Source organism: Lipotes vexillifer, unplaced genomic scaffold (genome assembly GCF_000442215.2).
Source record: "Lipotes vexillifer unplaced genomic scaffold, Lipotes_vexillifer_v1.1 scaffold753, whole genome shotgun sequence".
Taxonomy (NCBI): Eukaryota; Metazoa; Chordata; class Mammalia; order Artiodactyla; family Lipotidae; genus Lipotes; species Lipotes vexillifer.
The window spans coordinates 1,345,315-1,357,696 of record NW_006783618.1 but is presented as its reverse complement, the minus strand read 5'-3'; the positions used below and the strand labels follow the sequence as shown (position 1 = coordinate 1,357,696).

Below are 12,382 nucleotides of genomic sequence, written 5' to 3'. Positions count from 1 at the left end.
CCCAGAGAGAACTGTAGGGGCAGGGGAGGGTGTGACATGGCTCCAGATGTGGCATGGCCACAGGGTCTCAGAGGCTACAAGGCTCCCCTCATGCTTCCCTCAGGGCCAAAAGCCAGATGAAACCCTGCTGAGGGTAACGGGGAAAGTCTGAACAGAAGCCCCAGCGAGGCCCCCGCTCTGCACACCTACTCCTCTGACGTGGCTCCCACCCCCTCCCTCCTTATCTCCGCACCTCAGCTGCTCCTGGCCCAGGTGATGGTGGCCACCCTGGGGCAGAAGGCAGTCAACCTTGAACTCCATTTTACAACGGAGCCCCCAGCCCCTCGTCCCTGAGCTAACTTTGCAGTTGCCTCCTGTGAGTGGGTAACTGCGGTGAAAAATGACCACCACCTGGAGAAACACGACTCCCCGCCCCCCCACGGCCTAGCTCAGCAGCCCTTTGGTGCTTTTCCTGCCAAAAATCCCAAGGGCTTAGCAAGCCCACAGAAACCCAGAGGCTTCTATGGTAGCAGCTATCGAAGGAGAAAGGTGAGAGCAGAGCTCCCTGGGCCAAGGCTCGTCTCCAGCTGCCTCCAGCTTCCTTCCCTTCAAGGCCCAGGAAACGCACGGTCATCCCTTCAACACACCCCCAAGTTATAGGAACCCATCACCTCCCCCGTGACAAGGCTGCCTAGGGCTAGGGGCAGCTCGGGGAGCAGAGGCATGCCACACCCCAGGCCTTCTAGAGGCAGCCAGCAGAGCCCCATCCCACCTGCAGGTCCCCTCTGAAGCTGCCACCAGGCCAGTCCACGCACTGGGCAGGCTGGACAGCTGGCCTCCTCCTCCACTGCCCACCCTCCCCCTTCTCTCTCTGCGCCCCTCCCACAGGCCTCCTGCCTCTTCTCAGAGGTTGACAGTTTTGAGCCCGCTTCCCCCTCCCCCCAGGGCCCACACATCCCAGACGCCAGGGCAGGTTTCTTGAATCAAAGAGAGGTGAGTCTCTCTTGGTACAGGGTGGCGGATATGAAGGGAGGGGTTCAGGAGGCCCCAGGTCAGCCCTGGGATCCCGGTTCAAGAGAAGCACACCAAGAGAGGGCAGGCGGGGGCACACCGTGCGGGGCGGAGAGTGGGAGGGAGACAGGACGCGAGGGAGGGGCTGCAGGGCCGGCCGCCCGTTACTTGGTGCCATCGTCCGCGTTGCCCTCTCCATCCGTCTTGCCCTCCTCCTCCGTCTTCAGGTCATCCGTGCTCAGTTTCTGCTCTTTTTTCCTCCTCACACACTTTACTACCATCAGCACCAAGATGACCACAGCCAGAAAGCCCCCGACGGAGGCGCCCACGATCACGGCCACAGTGGAATCCCGCTCAGGGGGCTCTGGAGAAGGAGAGGAAACAGACCCGCTGAGCCCTAGGGCTGGAAAAGGGAGCCTCGTCCACTGGCCCCTGCTCCCTGCAGTAGGTGTGGGGTGGCCCTGACTTTACTCTCCTCTGTGGAAAGCACTCTAGTCAAAGCAAAACATCAACCCAGGCCATGGACCTCTAAGCGCCCCACCCACCCCATAATCCCAGGGCACCTAAAAGCCCCAGGGGAGGACAATATAATGCAGTATCCAAGAGGATGGACTTTGAGGTCAAATGGACCCAATTTGAGTCCTGATTGTACTATTTATTAATTGTGTGACCTTAGGTACCTTACGTAGCCTCAGTTTCCTCTTCTGTAAAATGGGAATAATCATAGTACCTCCCTCATAGGGTTGTATGAGGATGAAGTGAGATATTGCATCTAGAGAGTTTAGCCCTAGCTATAACTGAGACATAGCAAGTGTCCAATAAATGAAAGCTGCTCTTGGGATTCTTAAGATCGTGATCATGCTGGATAGCATCATCAGGACTCTCTGAGACATAGTCCTCAAGGACGGGAAGGAGTAAAACAGATGCCTTCCACCCAGCACATGCTGTTGCTCCCGCCCCTCCGGAGGGCACAGCCTCTCCCAAAGAGCCCCAGCTAGTCCTGCTGGAGAGTAGCTGGGTGGGAATGGGCAGGGCCCCCCCAGCAGCTCTTCACCTTCCATGAGGACTTGCAGGTAGATCTTGCCGTGGCCGCGGTGGCGGTCGGGTGGGTTCATGACGTAGCAGTTGTAGGTGCCCTCATCCTCCAGCTGCACGTTTCTCAGTGTGACTGACACGTCGTACTTGCTGGGGTTCCCTGAGAACTCCACGCGGTCTCGGAACCGCTCCAGCTTCAGATTAATGATCTTCATGCGGAACTGGAGAAACTGGGGGGGCAGGAGGCGAGGGACAAGATAGGGGGCTGGATGAGCAAGGAGCTGCAAGGACAGCAGGATGCCCCTCCTCCCACGCCCCCTTCTACCTGGAAGAGAGGCAGTCACCTCTAGATCTCTGCCACCCTCCCAGGGCCACCCAAGCACGACAGCACACCTCTGCCAATGCCCTCAGGAGCAGATAGCCCACCAGGGTATGCTAGGGTCCTGGTACAGTGCAGGGGCAGGTGGTGGGAAAGGGGAGCTTCACGCTGTGGGGCTCCTGCCTCCCCAACCCCTGCCTCTATCTGAGAACTCACCATCTCCTCAGAGCAGTTACTACACTCCTGGTAAGTCCAGTTCAGGGAGAACTGTTTGTGGTTCACGGTGTAGCAGGAGTTGAAGGTGCAGGACAGGCGGGCATCAGAGCCATTGAGGACGTTGAGGGTGGTAGGTACTGTGACTTCCATGCTCCTCCCTGGTGGCACTGTGGACAAAGCCACAAGCTGGTGAGGATTCTGGCAGACAAGGCCAGGGAGGGGGCAAGTCTCTGCACCTGGTGGGGAGCAGAGCAGAGCTAGGACAGCTGGCGGGGTCCCTTATGGCTGAAATTAGGGGGTGGGGTGGGGTGGGCAAAGCTCCTAAGCGGTAACTGATGTGGCCCTTGGGGTGGAGAGAGAGCACATCATCTGTCAAGCCAGGGACAGACAGATGGCCTCAAGTCTTCCCTCCATCTGGCTGTCCTGCCACAGGCCTGTCATGGCCACCTGATGGCTTGGACAAGGGGCTGCATGGTGCTGGCCTCGGTTCCCCCTTCTTCCCACCACTTTCAACCATCTCGGCTGAGCCAAAGCCTTTCCAGCTGAAGCTGCGGTGTCCCCTGGGGGCAGGCAGCCTTGAGGACAGATGCAGATTCAGAAGGCCTCGCTCTCTATACCGCAGGGAAGAGTCAAGCCATATGCCCAGCCCAGCCCCCTTCTCTTCCTCAGGCTCCTGGCAGGGACAGCAGATGAGCAACGGGAAGGAAGAGATGCCCCAGAAGAATAGGCACAATTCGAAGGGATCAACTGATGGGTCTACAAGGACAGGAGTCCCTTTTGGAGATGCCAGGCCTGGACACACCGCAGCAAGGAGCTGATACAGGCTGCAGGGGACAGCAGGGTGCAGAATCCTCTGGGGAGCCCTGGACCCGGTCCAGGAGCCCTGGGTGTGCGGCCTGAGAAGGCCCATCCCACTCTGACATTCCAAGCAGGGCAGAGTCTAGGGTGAGGGGAGTGAGCCGAAGCCCTCCCAGCTGAAGCTGCAGTGTCCATCCAACCCCCGCCCACAGAGGGGCAGAAAGCCTTGGGCACAAGATTTAAGGGGGTGCCCACCCTCAGGCTCATGCAAACACCTCCTTAAATTTTGCACCCTAGGCACTGCACTCACCTCACCCTAGCCCTGGGCTGAATTCTAAAATTCTCTGCCAATATGGTCAGAACCTCATCCCAAAAGATGAATATTCTTTATAAAGGAGAAGCAGTAATGCTCAGTATCAATCATTCATTCACTCATTTACCAAATATTTATAAATCACCTCCTGTGCCCCAGGCACTCAGTCTAGGCCCCAGGGGTTATTGCTGTGATGGAGGCAGGCAGAGGTACTGTAACATGGAGCTTACATCCTAGGGAAGGGGACAGACATTAACAGGGGAAAGAAATAATGTAACTTTAGCTATTGATTCACAGGCAAGGGCCGTAAAAAATAAAGCAAGGTGCGGGGTGTGTTTGACATCGGGTGGTCAGGGAAAGCTGCTCCGAGCGCGGCCCTGTAGATGGCCCCCCACTAAAGTGAAGGAGTGAGCCATTTGAAATTCTGAAGGAATCCAAGACAGCAGAACATCAAGAGGAAAGTTCCAGCGGTTGGAATGAACATCACGTATCTGAAGCACAACCAGCAGAGTGATCAAGCGGGCAACTGGAGAGAGCCGAGGTCCCAGAGTTAGGCCAGGACCAGGACACTATTCTTCTGAGTGAGAGAAGAAGCCGCTAGGGGACGGCAGGGATCAGCTAGGAGGCACAGAGACCCCATTAGATGTGGTTCAATCCCAGCTCTGCCTTCTATCGGCTGGGAGAACATGGGCAAGTTCCTCCATGTTCTGAGCATCAGGCCCCTCCTCTGTAAAACGCAGCTGATGATACCTACCTCCTGGGGTTACGGTAATAATTAAATAAGATAAAATATGTAAAGAAAAGGGTAGGGGAATTCCCTGGCGGTCCAGTGGTTAGGACTCAGCACTTTCACTGCGGTGGCCCGGGGTTCAATCCCTGATGGGGGAACTAAGATCCCGCAAGCTTCAAGGCACAGCCAAAAAAAAAAATACAAAATAAAAATAAGGCAAAGGGTAGCCTAAATTCTCCTCAAGTTCTGCCCCCTTAGCAGGAAGGGCTTAGGCAGGGCCGCGTTGGAGCCTGACCCCTCAGGGCAGCCCCTTGGTATTCCCCCGGATTGCACAGGGCTCGTGTTTTGCAGATTTCACTGTACAAAGCTGCCGGGTCCCACACCAGGGACAGCAGCACTGCAGCCTGGAAGCAGGGATAGCGAAGCCCTTCCACTCGGCTCATCCCTTTGGATGAGTGGCCAGGGCCAGCAGGCAGGACTTAAGAACAGGAGATGCTCTGAACTGCTGGCCAGGGAGGTCAGGACCCAGCCCTAGATGGAGGGACAGGCGCACGGCTCCACCTGCAAGGCCAGGTGTGCTGAAGTGCTCATCAGGGAAATATGAACTGGAGAGGCTGAGCGGCAGCCCCAGGAGAACAAAGCCCAGTTCCCATCTCCTCGCTCTCACAGCGTTATGAAAGCACTGAGCACAGCGCCAGGCGAGGAGGAGGTGTGCTGAAAATGCCATCTCCGCCCCCGCTCTGCAGAGGCGGAGGTATCTTCAGGGAAGGAGCCCCGCAGGGCCTTGTCCTGAGCTTACCTCACACCCCAGGAACACCTTGCTTCTCTAGCACCTTCCCAGGGCACCTGAGCAAAAGGAGCCTCCAAGTGGCATTAGGAAGTAGGTCCCACACATCTGGCTGACCCATCCCTGCCTCTGTCCCGCCCCAGGTCACAGCATCACTCCAGAGACAGAATTTGAACCCTACCAGGAGCTCCCTCCATCTTGAAGGAGCTAGCACTCTGCTGTGCGGGAGGGCAGGGCCCTGGGGAGTGAGGGGCCTTTTCTGGCCAGCAGGAGCGGGGCAGACTGAGAGGTGCAATGCGGGTCCTTCCCCGCATCCCTATGGCACAGCCTGCAAGAGGCACCAGGCGGACACGTGTGCCCTCTAGTGGTCGGAGAGGTCAACCGTCAAGTCCCAGCTGCAGAGAGAGGAACAGGAGTCACCAAAGCAGGGGGAACCTCAGGAACTGTAGATCCAGCTCCATCATCTTACCAACGAGGAAAGTGAGGCCTGAGAGAGACACACAGCAGGTAGGGACAAGCCGGGCCCCAAATCACGGTTCCTGACTCCCAGTACAGCGCCCACTTCCGCCTGAGGTCTCCCAGCATCCCAGCTCAGGGCAAGGGCCTTAGGCCTTTCACCAATCCAGGCTCTCATTAAAGATGAGGAAATCATCATGCAACGAGGACAGAGCTGTGAGCAAAATCCTGGGCTCCTGATGAGCTCTGCTGCTTCGGGAAATTAGCCGAATCCATGGCTAGGGCCACAAAAGGACTTCATAGTAACAACAAGGTGCTTACTGTGTGCCAGGCACTGTTTACATACCCTACAGATATCACCTCATTTAATACAGCAACCCTATTATCACCCCCACTTTCCAGGTGGGGAAATGGAGCACAAAAAAGTTAAATGAATAGCCCAAGTTCATAGCTGGTAAGTGACAAAGCTAGATTGGAACCCAGGCTGCCAGGCTTCCAGGCTCTAGACAGCAGGTTGAGGGGTGGAGGCTGGGTGAGGGGGTGATTTTTGTACCAAGGGGTCCCAGGGCTCAGTCCTCCTGCTGTCTACATGGCAGGTCCAGCCCCCATGTCAGCCCCCAGCCAGTCAGGCTGGCCAGAGGGGAATGGTCTTCTTAAAGGAACCTCCATACAAGGGGGGCTCACAATCTTCCTGGTTGTCCCATTTGGGACCAGGTCTGGAGCCTGAGTCTCTGATCTCCAACTCACAGAAAGGAAATGATTCAACAAGGGTACCGTAAGGATGTGGCTTTTGAGCTCAGTTACAAAACTTCACCAATGCCAGGGCCCCTCACTCTCTCTAAGGCGTATCTGGGCACCTCAGGCCCCATGTCATATATTTTTCTAACTGGCCCGTCTTGCAGAGATCACAAAAATTTGCTCATCTCCTGTCAAACACTATTTCCTACCGAGACTAGAAGTTAATTCTCTTCATGCCTCTTTCCAACCCTACAGCAACCTATGAGGTAGGTTAATTTTCTTCTTGGTTAAAGAAAAAGAACAGAGTTTGTCTAAGCAGAGAAATTAGTCCCCACCCTTTTGGAGCACGTTGTGTCCCAGGGCAGCCCCTGCCACCCAGGTGACGGTGACATGCAACCCAACTCCCGGGCTGCCTTACCATTCAGACCCACCGCCTCAGGTCTCCCTCCCAGGCCAGGCCACCCCCATGCAGCCAGGAGAGCACCTGTCCTTGTTACCCCTCATCCCCAATCGCCATTGGCTCCCTGCTGCTTTCAGGATCTCATCCAGGCTCCTGGGCTTCTGAGCCCTTTGCCATCTGGGACCATCCAGCATCCCAGCCTCATTTCCTGTCCTGCTCCCAACCCTTCATGCTTCCTCCACTCCAGTGACCCCGGAGTTCTTACTTTCCTGAAAACGCCACCTTCTTCCACTCCTCCATGCCTTTGCACGTGTTTTTGCTGCAGGTTGGAAAGCTCATTCACCCTGCTGCCCCTGAGCCCTCCTGCTTACCCCGCAGATCCCACCTAACAAGGCATCGCCCCCGTGGCAGCTTCTCCAGTGCCCCTGCCCTCTCCCCAGACCGGGAGGTTTCTGTCACTTCCAGACCAGGAGGCAGAATGGCATAGTGGCCAAGATCAGCGCTTTAGCACCGTGGTCTGATCTTAGGCAAGATGGTTCACCTCCCAGCACCTCAGTTTCCTCATCCGTAAAATGGGAGACAACAATAGGCCCTACCCCCTGGAGCCATTGTGAGGATTGAATACTAAAACATAAAGCTCACAGCAGTGCCTGGCACATGGTCAGCCCCCACCAAAGGTTAGCTGCTAACAGCACATGGGATGCTGCATTACTATTTTTTGTTTATGTTCCCTAGTCCCTCGGGAGGCTCTGGGGAGCTGATTCTTACTTATCTTGGTATCCCTGGACCCAGAACAGCATGTGACACACAGTGGGCACTCGATAAAAGTCTGGAGAGGGAAGGGAAGGCGTTTTCCCCCGTGTGTCCGTGTGCAGTGGGGTTGAGTGAGGACCAGACTCCACTTTCTAAGCCTCACCTAACATAACTCAGACTTTGGTACCCAGGCCAGTGACCGTGGAGCCAAGAGTTTTGAGAAAAACTCTAAGGAAAACCAATCATTTGGATTGCTTCTAACTGAAAACTAGTCTCATGTGCTTCTGTCGTGTGTACAACAGGTTGGCCAGCTGTCCCCTGTCCCTTTGTCAGCTCTGTAGTCATCCTCACAAACCCAGGCCCTGTCTCAGTCCCCTCCCTTGTCACTTGGGACATCCCTCCATCTTGGGGACTGATGCTGCTACAACCACCAAGGTTCCATTGTCCACTTGAGCCCTCGGCCTCAGAGTACCAGGGCCTGTCTCATCACAGCGCCAATCAAGTTCAAGTTCAAGGCCCCTACTCCTGCACCCTCCCCCCATCCAGGCTTGCAGAGGCTTTAGCCTCCTCCCACCACTACCTCACAGCCCCCATGCCCTGACCTCTTCACCCTAGATTCCATCTTTCTCTAAGCCACACCCTGGTCCTGGTCCCCGAGCCCCCTTGCTTTCTTCACTTAGATAAGGCTCTCCGTCCTGCAGGAAGCTCTCCCTAACTCCCCAAACAGGTTGCCTGTCCTCCATCCTCATTTCCTTGCATACTGGTCACTCACCCAACTCCCCTCTTTTGCCTGTACTTAAGATTCTTTGATCCAAATTATTGTTACTATAGCAGCATCATTTCTTAAATATCGGGGGCAATAGAATTCAGTGGTTAAGAATATGGGGTGAAGCAAAAATACACTCAAAATGGATTAAAGACCTAAATGTAAAGCCAGACACTATCAAACTCTTAGAGGAAAACATAGGCAGAATACTCTGACATAAATCACAGCAAGATCCTTTTTGACCCACCTCCTAGAGAAATGGAAATAAAAACAAAAATAAACAAATGGGACCTAATGAAACTTAAAAGCTTTTGCACAGCAAAGGAAACCATAAACAAGATGAAAAGACAGCCCTCAGAATGGGGGTTGCAAATGAAGCAACTGACAAAGGGGGTTGCAAATGAAGCAACTGACAAAGGATTAATCTCCAAACTTTACAAGCAGCTCATGCAGCTCAATAGCAAAAAACAAACAACCCAATCCAAAAATGGGCAGAAGACCTAAATAGACATTTCTCCAAAGAAGATATACAGATTGCCAACAAACACGTGAAAGGATGCTCAACATCACTAATCATTAGAGACATGCAAATCAAAACTACAATGAGGTATCACCTCACACTGGTCAGAATGGCCATCATCAAAAAATCTAGAAGCGATAAATACTGGAGAGGGTGTGGAGAAAAGGGAACCCTCTTGCACTGTTGGTGGGAATGTAAGCTGACACAGCCACTATGGAGAACAGTATGGAGGTTCCTTAAAAAACTAAAAATAGAACTACCATACGACCCAGCAATCCCACTACTGGGCATATACCCTGAGAAAACCATAATTCAAAAAGTGTCATGTACCACAATGTTCATTGCAGCTCTATTCACAATAGACAGGACATGGAAGCACCCTAAGTGTCCATCGACAGATGCATGGATAAAGAAGATGTGGCACATATATACAATGGAATATTACTCAGTCATAAAAAGAAACGAAATTGAGTTATTTATAGTGAGGTGGATGGACCTAGAGTCTGTCATACAGAGCGAAGTAAGTCAGAAAGAGAAAATCAAATACCGTATGCTAACACATATATATGGAATGTAAAAAAAAAAAAATGGTCATGAAGAACCTAGGGGCAGGACGGGAATAAAGACACAGACCTACTAGAGAATGGACTTGAGGGTATGGGAAGGGGGAAGGGTGAGCTGGGACAAAGTGAGAGAGTGGCATGTACATATATGCACTACCAAACCCGATAGCTAGTGGGAAGCAGCCGCATAGCACAGGGAGGTCAGCTCGGTGCTTTGTGACCACCTAGAGGGGTGGGATAGGGAGGGTGGGAGGGAGACGCAAGAGGGAGGGGATATGGGGATATATGTATATGTATAGCTGATTCACTTTGTTATACAGCAGAAACTAACACACCATTGTAAAGCAATTATACTCCAATAAAGATGTTAAAAAAAAAAAAAGAATGGGGTGAAGTCAGACAACCAGGGGTTCAAATCTCAGCTCCCCTTAAACTACTGTGACCTTATTGGGCAAGTTACTTAACCTCTCTGTGCCTGTTTCCTCATCTGTAACGTGAGGATCATAATGTATCTGCCCCATGCGGTTACCAGTTGCCGTGAAGACTAAACAAGATACACAACGCGTGGGCACGTGAAAAGAGTTCATAAACGGTAGCTATTATTAAGCACTTGCTATGTGCCAGACTCACAAAAAACCCAGGCAGTAGGTATTCTCCAGTTCACCCAGGAAAGAACTGAAGCTCAGAGGGGAGTAACTTGCCGATAGTATGAAGTAAATGACAAAGGTGGCTTTAAACCCAAATCGAGTCCAAGGCTCATGCTGTCTCTACTGCCTGAGCTTCCCTAACACTCCTGCTCTGTTGTTAATATGTTCAGTAACTCAGCAAAGCTCATAGGCCTTATCGTGCAGGCTGTCAGGGGCCCTGGGCTGTCTCTAGCACTCCAGCCCAATATCCAGCACAGCATGCCAGAGAAGGAGAGAAAAAGAGGGAGAGAAGGAGGGAGAGAGAAACTTTGTGATGGGGAATATTCCCACTGACAGCCGTTGGACTGGATCCTCAATTGCTATGCCAGCAATGAGTAAGTTTAAGAGCAAGAAGGAAACTACCTATAAAGCAGGTTTGCAAGTGACTCCCTAGCCCACCTACCCACCAGGAAGTCCATAAGTGACCATGTATGAAATTAGCATTTGGATCTCTTGACAGTCGGCAAGGTGGGGCTGGACAGTTCAGAGACGTGATCCAAAGGGCCACAACCACACTCATGTGTTCCCTTTTTTTCTTTTTTTTTTTTCTGATCCCTTCACCTGACCCCTCCTCCACTCCATCTGGCCCAAGCCAGAGAGCTTCTCCATCAGTGCCTGCTTCAGCAGTTCTCTTCCCAATGCAGAGATCACTCCTCAAGCCTGCTTCCCACCTACGCCTCCACACACTGCAACAAATCGGTGGTACAGATTTCCGGGAAGCCAGACCCAGACTCAAGTTTCTGCCCCTCTACTCCCCCGTACACTCTTTTCTGACATCCTAAATCCACCAGATTCCAAAGATCAAGGTTCACAGAAGAAGCCCCTTAAGGGAGCATTAAGTCCCAGGAGATTTGTAGCAGCTAAAAGAAAAAATCCACGAAGAGGCTCTGCACATCAGCCTACCCTCGGCCCCCAGCCCCACATACGTCCATTTCAGGGAAATCCAAAGAAAAATCACCCACTTGACAATTGACACCTCCGAGGAACACTCAGATCCCCTGACCCAACATTTCTGCGACCAAGTCGTCCCAGCGTTATGCAGTCCCCAGCCACATCTCCCCCCATCCCCGAGCCTCCCTTCCCAAGGACAACGCCGAAGGGAGGCTCAAGCGATGTCTTCTTTCCTGCCCCCGGCCCCCATCCTCCTCCTGTTGCGGCTGCACTTCTGGACCCTCAGGAGCATGCAGTTGTGCAGTCTAACTTACCCAAAGAGAAAAAGAGACTGAGCCCCGTGAGACTGAAGGCAGGGCGAGGTAGCCAGGCATCTTTGTGCATTTTCAGAGACTGAGATGTTAGTCGGGTGGGATAGGGAGAAGGTGATTTGAGGGGCCGAGGGCAACAGGGGAGGAATGGTTAGATGCTAAAAGAAAAATGCACAGATGTACTTCAAAGACACATACAACATTAAGGAAGCTTTATTTCCATCTCTCTAATATGGCCGGCTTGTATGTTGCTGCTAAAAAGAGAGAGGGAGTGTGGAAGGGAGAGAGAAAAAAGTGGATGGAGTAAATTTTGTGGTTGGTGGATTTCAAAAAGGAGGTGGGAGGGCATAAAAAACTCTGTCTGCAAAGAGTAAAGTTCCTCGGAAATTTTTACCCTCCAAAACCAGAACTAAAGCATGGTCTGCCTTTCTTCTCCACTTGGGTGATTGTTGGAGTTGGAAAGTTGTTTGAGGAACCCATTTATTTCAAAGCTGCTGTGACAGGTGAATTCTTTTTGTCATTTAAAAACACCCAAAAAAGGAGAAGCTAATTTTTGTTTTGTTTGAAAAGGGTTCAGGGAAGTGAGGTGGGAGACTTTCAGAAAGTAAGAACTTCCTCATTTTTCTAGCATTTCCACTGAAAACAGAACAGCAGGTTGGTGTAAAAATACCTAAGAGCTCTTACAATCATTTGTAACATGAACTTTTGGGGAATCCTGATTCAATCAAATCAACAGTAAAAAAGACATTGTTGAGATAATTGGGAAGAAAATAAATATGGACTGGGTGTTAGATTATATTAATGAATAATTCTTGATTTGGTGGGGGGGGGCGTTAAAAATTTTTTGTGGTTGGGACTTCCCTGGCCATCCAGTGGTTAAGACTCCGTGCTTCCACTGCAGGGGGCGCGAGTTCGATCCCTGGTCAGGGAATTATTATCCCGCATGCCCCACGGTATGGCCAAAAAAAAAAAAATTGTGGTTATGTTCTTTAACATCATTATCTATTATACACATTGGAGTGCTTATAGGTGAAATGATACGATGGTTGAAATTTCCTTCAAAATATTCTGAGAAAAAAAGTGGGGGGGAGGTAGGTGACACAAGACCAG

The 12,382-nt window shown here is 52.1% G+C and overlaps 1 protein-coding gene across 1 annotated transcript; it reads right to left on the bottom strand.

The window, feature by feature from the left end:
- Positions 1 to 867: 867 nt before the first annotated feature.
- SCN2B (sodium voltage-gated channel beta subunit 2) lies at positions 868 to 11,522 on the bottom strand. The gene is made up of 4 exons (XM_007456327.1): positions 11,276 to 11,522; positions 2,561 to 2,727; positions 2,045 to 2,255; positions 868 to 1,354 (listed from the first exon to the last, which is right to left on the bottom strand). Exons 1-4 carry the CDS (start codon positions 11,343 to 11,345, stop codon positions 1,155 to 1,157), a joined length of 648 nt encoding a protein of 215 aa, XP_007456389.1. The 5' UTR covers positions 11,346 to 11,522; the 3' UTR covers positions 868 to 1,154.
- Positions 11,523 to 12,382: the final 860 nt, after the last annotated feature.